This window comes from Hirundo rustica, chromosome 9 (genome assembly GCF_015227805.2).
Source record: "Hirundo rustica isolate bHirRus1 chromosome 9, bHirRus1.pri.v3, whole genome shotgun sequence".
Lineage (NCBI taxonomy): Eukaryota > Metazoa > Chordata > Aves > Passeriformes > Hirundinidae > Hirundo > Hirundo rustica.
Window position 1 is genome coordinate 3,664,539 of NC_053458.1, and position 9,071 is coordinate 3,673,609.

Sequence of the window (9,071 nt, forward strand, 5' to 3'; positions counted from 1 at the left end):
GAGGGATGTGAAAATTAAAAAAAAAAAGGGACATTATTGTAGTGTGGGTAAATGAATGACTTAGAAATGGGAAAAGAGTTGCTAAATTATTATAGAATCATCAACATGACAAATTGACTTACCTGGCAGTTTTAATAATAGTTTTAGCTGTAGATCTCAATTATTTTCCAAGAAAGGTAACTACAGTTATTATTACCTGAAGCAATATCCAGATTGTGTCCCGCTTTGGCAGAGGGTATTTACATCCCATTTCCGTGTGGAGCTCTGATTTCACACCTATCCTGAGTTCTGAGTCCTGGTCCTTCCCCGTGTGCACACAGAGCCACGACTGCAGGAGCTGGCATGGACTGGAAGTGGGGCAGTGCTGGGGTAAGCAGCTCCCAGGGAGGAGCTGACTGCAAGGCACGTGGCTGGGAGTGCAGTCCACTGCTCTGTGGTCATTACTGCTCTCAAAATAATGAGCTATGAAGAGTCTGACAGGGTTTGACAAATCAAATGAGTGGGACTGACTTCATGCAAACTGGAAAATCTTTGTCAGCTGCTGCCAAAGCGCGTGGAAATGGTAAGACAGGTTTGTAGAGCACTGGGAGACTTGGGAGCCACTGGAGTGCTCTGTGTAAGGCGTTATTAAAGTTCAGATTGAAAAAAATTCTTCAGAAATAACAAACAACTTTGTAAGGGAAACATAAGCGTGAAAATCAGTATTCCTAGTGCTGCCTTGGGATAAGCATGTGCCAAAGGAAAGGTGGGAGAGAAGCTTTCCGTGCTGAAAAATGGGGCTGCTCTCTGCAGGAGAGCAGCCATCAACCTGGTCAGCTGTGGTTCCTCTTGAAACAGCATCTGCTCTAGGCAGCAACCATCAAACTCCCAAAGGCTTTATTTAATAAAGCTATGAAAGTAGAAAGTCCATAACTGATAAGAACCTAGACAGTGGAATGATAGAGATGCTGTGCAGGGAAAGATGCAGGAACAACCATGATGGAAGTGGAGGAGAAGGATTTCCTCCAGAAGTGGAAGAAACTCCTTAAACAGCCATTTGCATGCAGTCCAGAGAAAGCCTAAAGAAGGAGAAGGGCCAGCTCGTTGTCTTTAACCCATAACGGAAGCCCACGGCAGGAGCCTGGCTGCTCTCTCTTCCCTGTTGTTTCCTCATCAAGCAGGAGCGAGGGAGGCGGCTGGAGGCAGGTGCCACTCCCTGAGAAGTAACAGGGAGTTGGGAAGCTGTTGACTGGGATTTGGGAAGGAGATGCCAGAAGTTGTTTTGGAAGAAGAACCTGTTTGGTGGGTCTGATTTGAATCAATAAAGGGAGCAGCACGCCAGTGTGTAGGATTGAGCAGCCTCCATCAGTGGATTAAAGTTTTGGATGCTGCCTGCTGTCGCTCAGGACTTTATCTGTGCTTTTCTCCTGCGCTATGGAGCCTCTGTTTGGGGTTGTGCTGGGTTTGATTCTGGCAGTCGCTTCACCAGCCAACGACAGCTGTACCTGTGCCACCAACAAGTGGGCAGTGTGTGCCCAGGACGGCCCTGGGAACTGCACCTGCAGTCTGGCAGGTTCAGATCACCCCATAGACTGCTCAACCCTGACTTCTAAATGCTTCCTGATGAAGGCAGAAATGATGCCCCTGAAGGAGAAGCGCCTCTGGAGACCTCCCCATGGGGTGTCAGACAGCGATGGCATTTACAACCCCGACTGCGAGGACAGTGGTGCCTTCAAAGCCAAGCAGTGCAATCAGTCCAGCACCTGCTGGTGTGTGAACACGGCGGGCGTGCGGAGGACGGAGAAGGGAGGCAGGAGCCTGAGCTGCAGCGAGCTGGTCCGGACACGGTGGATCTACATTGAGCTGACACACAAGAGAAGACCCAATGCCTTCCGTGTCGCCGACGTGACGAGAGCCCTGACGCAGCTGTTTGAGAGCAGGTACAAGCTGCACCCCAAGTACATCGCAGCCGTCAAGTACGACCCCCCGCTTATCCAAATCCGCCTGCACCAGAACGAGAAACCCAGGTGGGATGTAGATATAGCTGATGCGGCCTATTACTTTGAAAAAGATGTGAACAATGACTCCGTGTTTCATTCCAACAGTAAATTAACTGTCTCAGTCAATGGAGATGCTCTGGCTATTGAAAAGCTCTGGATTTACTATGTGGATGAAAAGGCCCCAGAGTTCTGCATGAGGCAGCTGGCGGCTGGCATCAGTGCTGTGGTCACCGTGGTGCTCCTCACTGCTGGCATTGGCATCGCCGCGCTGCTCATCCTCAGGTGGCTGCGCACAAGGACATACAAAAAATTCGAGTGTAAAGAAATGAGGGAAATTAAAGCCACAAGCTTAGAAGTGCCCTGAGATGAACGAAGAAAGGAAACTAAAGGAAGAAATGGGGAAAAAAAAGGCACAAAGTACAAAGAACAGACCTGGTATATGTGATGGATTTGGAATTTTTTCCTTCCTACGGGAATTTGTTCAGTGACTCTTCTAAATTATTCTTGTTTAGTAAGAATAAATTTTGGGGGTACAAATGAATTTGGGAGTCAGTTATCTAAATATTTTAAATGACTCCTGCTGTGGAGGGTAAGAAAACTGTTACAGCTGTCTGTTTAACATAATACAGAATGCTTTCACTCCTGCTGCAGGCCTGGCTCAGATAGCTTAAATACTTAAATACTCTGTGGGGTTCTTGGTGTATCTACTTACTAAATTAAAACTTGCCTCAGCATTTTTGGGTTATATTGCTACTTTTCTCTTGGTAGTCTTTTTAAAAATGCAGATTGTTCTAATTCATGGGGTCTTAAAAGTCTCTGGAACTTTTTTAATCAGCAAATAATTTCATAAATATTGCCAAATAAGCAAATAAGGTAATGATAAGATACTCTGTAACATCAGAGGCTTTTAGAGAGAGATTTGTTAGGAAACATTCCAGGTGCGGAGATCCCAAGTTCCCAGGTTTGTATTCAGGCATCACAGTGAGCTATTCCCACTTGTGCTCCTTAATAAGGGTCTGACACTCCTTGTCAGCAAAGATCCCTTGATCCACATGCAAGTGTAAGTTAACCTTGGTGTTCTGCCCACATTCCAACTCTGGTAATAGCTTTCTGTCTACCTAAATTCCCTGGGCAATTTTAATGAGACGAGATATTTTGCAGTGTTGTACAGCTTCACAGAAACACTACACAATGCTCCGGGACAGGCTGAAAAAGAGCTTTATTCCAGCTGAGCTGCAGGGAGAATTTAAGAGCAGAGTGTAATTACTGAACTTGGAATTTGGCCAACACACAACTGGACTGCTTTGCTACCTACTCTTCGGCTGCATTCCTGGTTTGGAGAGTTATACCCACTGTGAAGGACGTTTTAAAGAAAATAATGCTGGTTGTTGAATGTTGGGATATTGTCAATTCCATTCTCTGTGCTACACATGGATGTCTAAATCCATCACTCTCATCTGCTCCCTTCAGCAGCACCTGCTTCACCCGGGTGTTGCCACCAGGGCCAGCAGCTCTTTTCTTCTCTGAATCAGTTTCAGTGTTGCTCCTCTGTAATTCCAACAACAGGCAGGAATGTGCTGCTTCCAATGCAATCCATTAAATACACAGCTCTAGTTCTACTGAATGAAAAAGGGAAAAAAGGGAAGAGGCTTTGATTCTGTTCCTGCCTTTGTTTATAGACGCTGTTGAATAATAATATTTGGTTCAACAAGCACCATTTCCATTTGACCTCACACTTGTTCACTTACCTGCTGGAAAATTCTGGGTACGTAGTTTGGGGCAGATGCATCACGTTTTCCCAAAATAAGATCTTTATGCAATTGCAGCAGCAGCATTAATGCATTCACAGTTTTGGAGTAGGGTCTATAATTCATTGTGTGCCTTACAGCAACACATCGAAGCTGGTTGTTTGGCAGTCAGGAGTACTCACTTGTCTGAAAGGAGATGAAGTGAGAATTTGAGATCTAGGCTGGATTTTTCCACATCATAGGAAAACTCAGAACTTTTAGCCTAACTCCACACAATTTTGCAAGTAGACATTTATAAAACAGACTAAATTAAAAATCTAGAACTAAGAAGCCCTTGGCTGAAGAAATATAGGATGAGAATAAAAATCATCCAAGTACATTGCTTAACCAATTTCTTAACTTATGCAGAGCAGATCACAGCCGTGTGTTTGAGAGGCTGGTGCTGTCCTTCGATCAGGGGTCTTGAGATGTATGGTCTTTTCTGTGAGATCTATGGTGGCTTTCACCGGTCTTTTAAAATCCTTGCATTTTTCTCTTTTCCATCATAGCAAAAAAAAAAAAAAAAAAAAAAAAAAAAAAAAAAATCAAGGTGAATTATGAGGCTTTAGATTATAATATAATCATTTAGACATAACATTCAGTAACAGAGCCAAAAATGACTAATTGTTGAAAAAAAATCTTAACAGGTAACAGAGTCAGCATCTTTCCTTGGCTCCTGCTTTCCTTTTTAGTAGCTGAGATTGTAGAGAAGTAGAAACGAGGCTGTTGTGGTGCCATTCAAACTTTTATTATCCATTAAAGGACTGCCCCGTGAAAGCCATGAGCTGTGGGTGGTTATTTCTTTGCTAGTCCCTCAGCACCAGTGGACTGCACACTGGTCAGGGTCTGGAAATGCACTAGGCTGATTAATAGGAGGGATAAGGGATCTGCAGTTAATCAATAGAATGAGATTAATTGAAGAGCGGGGCTCAGAGAACCCTGGACTAGATCATTGTACTTGAATAAATCTGTGTAGAGCTACTGTAGGGTGTGGACTTGAATAAGTCAGACCCATTGCTCCTGCTGAGCACTCATTTCTCTCCAGCCACCTCTCATGCCAAATCTTTTCTGCAGGTGGCAGATCACGTGTTTTACTGTAACAGCCCATCACGTTCTGCCTGTTTGACTTACTTACCACTCCTGATGCTCTCACTGAAAAAGAGACAATGAGCCCTTTTTCAGCTTTAAATCTTGCAAAATGAAAATGCTTTTTATTATTCAGATTTTGAGGCTGTTAACTCTACAATTTCTACCTGTCCTTTTCCTGATTACATCATCCTGTTTTAATGGAATGTTTGCTCATTTTATTTAAGTAATTAGGCCCTGTGCTCTCTGCAGTGGGTTCTGGGTCCTGTGGGTGATAGCAGAGGGTGCCTTTGTGCTGTTGCCTACTTGAATTATAAAGGGGGGTGTGCTTGCTATAACAATGCCAGAGCTGGCTGTTGCCTAAATTATGTTCTGCAGTTCCAACTGGCTGCTTTGGAAAGCATGAATTAAACACACGCAGAGAAATAAAATCCCCTCTCCACACTTCGACTCTGAGGAGGCCAGTGCTGCCCTTTGCACACAGTGCCTCTACCCCTGGGCAACTGCTCAAAGTGAGCTCTGGCCTTCGCTTTCAAGAAAAACCTCTGTACCACTCACGATCTGAGGACAGTGCCAGAAGCAATGACAGCACTACAGTGCGGAAATGAAAGATAAGGATTAAAACCCTCTTCAACTCTGTTCTCTCAACTCCCCCTGGTAAAATCCATGTCTGCCTATATCTCCAAGTGTGTACCCTGGAATTCTTTGACACAAAATGCCCGTGTTAGTTTGTAGGTGCTGGTGTGTGCACACACCTGTGTGTTCCACACAAGCTTTAAAATCATACACATCACTGTTTGTCAGAGCAGGGAAGCCTTTGGGGAATCCTCGTGGCAGCAGATCCTCCTCTCTACTCATCACTGCAGCCTCTAGCTCTTATCAGTGGCAAAACCCTCAGACCTGCTGCTGTTGTGGAACAGCAAAGAATCTTCTTTTTGTCCCATCTTCCCCAAGGTGAGAATAATCTCTTAGGGATGTTTAGGCAGGGATTATGCCAGATGAGGTTACTGATGAAATCTTAACAACTGCCAAGTAAATAAACCGAGGTCTCTCTTCTTGGGATGGTGAAGAAACACCTGCACCTCTGAGATGTTACTGACAACTGGAGACAAGATCCCGTCAATATTCCTTAAAATGTTTAAACCTTGGGGAATCACCCTGGAAAAAGCCAAACCAATTTCTCCCTGCTTGAATATCGAAATCACTTTTTCAGTGAACAGTTAAAGAAGTAACAGATTGGCCCTTCCTCCACTTCTACCTAATTGGGCCAGTTAATGCTATTAAACAGATCTTCTTCCTCGTGCAGGTATAATTATCCTTTCCACAGCATTTCCACTGATCTGCCTCAGGGTTTTAAATACTGCAATTACTTTTTTTTTTTTTTTTTTTTTTTTGGTCAATGCTGAAATCAATCTTTAGCCATTATCATTGCTATCAAAGCAGGGAAAATGAGCTTCCAGAACTTTTACTATTATTTTTCAGCAGTTCTAACCAAATCTCTTGTACCAGGCTTTACCTAGTTAAAATTTCATCCACGCCAGGCAGCCTGACAAGATTCACATCTCATTTGCAGGATGATCCCTGGCCCCTGAGGGCTCACACTCCTACAGCCCCACTCCAGCACCAATCAAGCGCCACAGAAACAATTAGGCAGACTTTGCATTATCTAAATGAAAGATTGAATTATGAAAATGTGCACTGCTAATTTTCCGCTGAGGTTTTTACGTGTGGGCACAGCAGTACCCGTGGTATATGCACCCAACCTTTTCCAGGTGGTTCTTTTGAGACAAAGTTATCTTTTCAGATAAATTTATCTTTTGAGATAAATGCCTGTCCTTGTAAGGCTTGAAGTGAGAAATCTCAGCACTTTTGCTGCTATAGTTACACCCAGAAAAGCTACTTGGAACAATTAGAAGGCAATGAAAAGGGAACTACTTATTTAAAGTCTCTTCAAACGTGTTTTGGAATTAAATTTGGCATTGAATTTTATGACAACTTTCAGAAGAACAGTTCTACAGTTAACTTTCTGTTGGGTACAGTAACTTCATTTTCTGGATTTTAAATCTACTTTTTTTAAAAAAAAAATCACCAACAGAGATAATACGCAGCAAGAGTTAATATCTATTAAATTCTCAAAGAGAATCCTCCAACTGGTATCTCAGTGGGGAAGGGGAGGGCAAAGGACAGTTAGTACATAACACAACACACTTAGTGGATCAAGGCAGGATATTCCAGTGCACAACATTTGGAAAAAATCTTGATATTAATGAAAAGCATTGTCTGATCTTTTAAATGAACGTCAACTCCTGGTATTTCAAATGGCCAAACAGACTAAGTGGAATTAAATCCAATTTCTGACTTGCAGAAGGTGATGGGGTGCATTTTTTCAGCCAAGATTTTAGCCCAGCATTCATGAGCAGAAGTGAATCACACTGAAACTTGAATTACAATGTTATCAATTAATAATAAGTTTTCCTTGGATTTATATAAAACCCAAATATTTTAGTATTTTATAGTTTTGAGCTTTTTGATTTGAAGCAGAAGACTGTATGTTTTAACTGACAACTTTTTGTGATGATCAAAATTGGTAGCAGAGAAACTTTAGTACCAAATAGAGAAGTATCTGTATATGAAGCACAGAAAAACACTTTTTAGACTCAGAGTTTAACTACTTTTCATTACTTTTATTGGATTTGGCATTTGGTTGTGTAATTTAGTACATATACAAAACTTCATTCAGTTCAGAACAATTACTTTATATAAAGAGATATACAAATACTAATGGACACACCCACACAGGAAAATTGTACCTGTTAAGGTGTTAATTGTTTAATTGTACTTAGGAAATCACTAATGACCTCTAAATAGGTCTTCTGCACTCTTAAAATTTTCAGATTTGCTTTCTGGTTCTCTTCTGAAATGAGAATTAGTATTTTTTTGTAGAAGAGATGAGACTTGTAAGCAAAAACTCAGCTACAAAACTATCTTAATCTACCTCTCTTTGTCACAGAATATTCCATTTTATTTCCTCAAAGAAAAAAAAAAATATGCCCATGTCTTCATTAAAATTCAAGAGAAGCAACAGTATAAATTACAAGTTAGAATGTTTTTTCCACTATACATCTATTTAGAGGGGAAAAAAAAAAACCACCAAAAAACACAACACTACAACTTTCCAATTGCTCAACTGTTTACCAGATTTTCATCTAGAGATATATTTAGTGCTGGTATTTGATAAATCCTATAATTACCTCTGCTGTATTTGCGCTTGTCTGCTTTGATGTTTCAATTGCAAGCGATGATTCTTGGGGAAACTTTAGAAGTGCAGAATGTAGAACACAACTTTTAGCCCTATCCTTGCACACTCAAAACTTCCATTGATTTTAAGAAGAATTTAGCCAAGTCAGGAATGCAGGAATAGCTCCTATATCCTCTATGTAGACAGAGTTAAATAATGCACTGGAGAAACAAATAATTACAAAAAGAAATATGCAAAGAAAAACTCCCAAACCAATACGCTTTCAGCCACCTCAATAAAAAGTAGAGACACCGAGGTGGAAAAATGACAGAAGAAATGGTAGAAAGCCTTAATGCTTAAGGCTTAGGAATGGGTTAATGCCTCAAGGCTTAGGAATAAAGAATTCTAGATAGAGAAAACAAGAAAAGTAAGGAAATACAAAATCTAGCAAGGACATTGAGAGCTTGCATCTCAGCTCTTCATTTCCTGACAGCTGGGACGCACACAAGCATTGGGTTAGACAAAGTGTTTTTCTGCTGCTACAGCTCAGCTGGTTTTGTGACTGGAGCAGACAGTCACAAAAATTAATGCTGTGTTACTGACTGACAGATTTTACTCTTCGTGCTTCTTATGATAATGGAGCCTGGGCAGGTCTTAAAGGAATTGTGTCAGAGGAAATTATAAGATTATCACTAAATAAAGCTCCTTCTTGGCCTGGGCTGCAACAATTGGTCACTACGTATTCCCCTTGGCAATGAACATCAGCGCTTAAGAACTGTTACAGCAGGGGTATGGTAATAAAAAAAAAGGTGGAAAAAAGGAACTGAACAATACTCAGTTGTGCTCATACAGAGAGGATGTGGCTCTGGAAGGCAAAGATTTGTGTTTCTTTACCTTCCACAACAACAGGGCCTCTGTTTACATTCAAGGCACCAGGGCTTATGTGCAGCCTGGGCTGCCCTGTCATTACCACACATCCCA

The 9,071-nt window shown here is 41.7% G+C and overlaps 1 protein-coding gene across 1 annotated transcript; it reads left to right on the top strand.

Annotated features, from left to right (window-relative positions):
- The first annotated feature begins 1,413 nt into the window (after window positions 1-1,413).
- Window positions 1,414-2,343, top strand: TACSTD2 (tumor associated calcium signal transducer 2). Its single transcript, XM_040073498.1, has one exon. The coding sequence runs from the start codon at window positions 1,414-1,416 to the stop codon at window positions 2,341-2,343; it is 930 nt and encodes a 309-aa protein (XP_039929432.1).
- The last annotated feature ends 6,728 nt before the right edge of the window (window positions 2,344-9,071 follow it).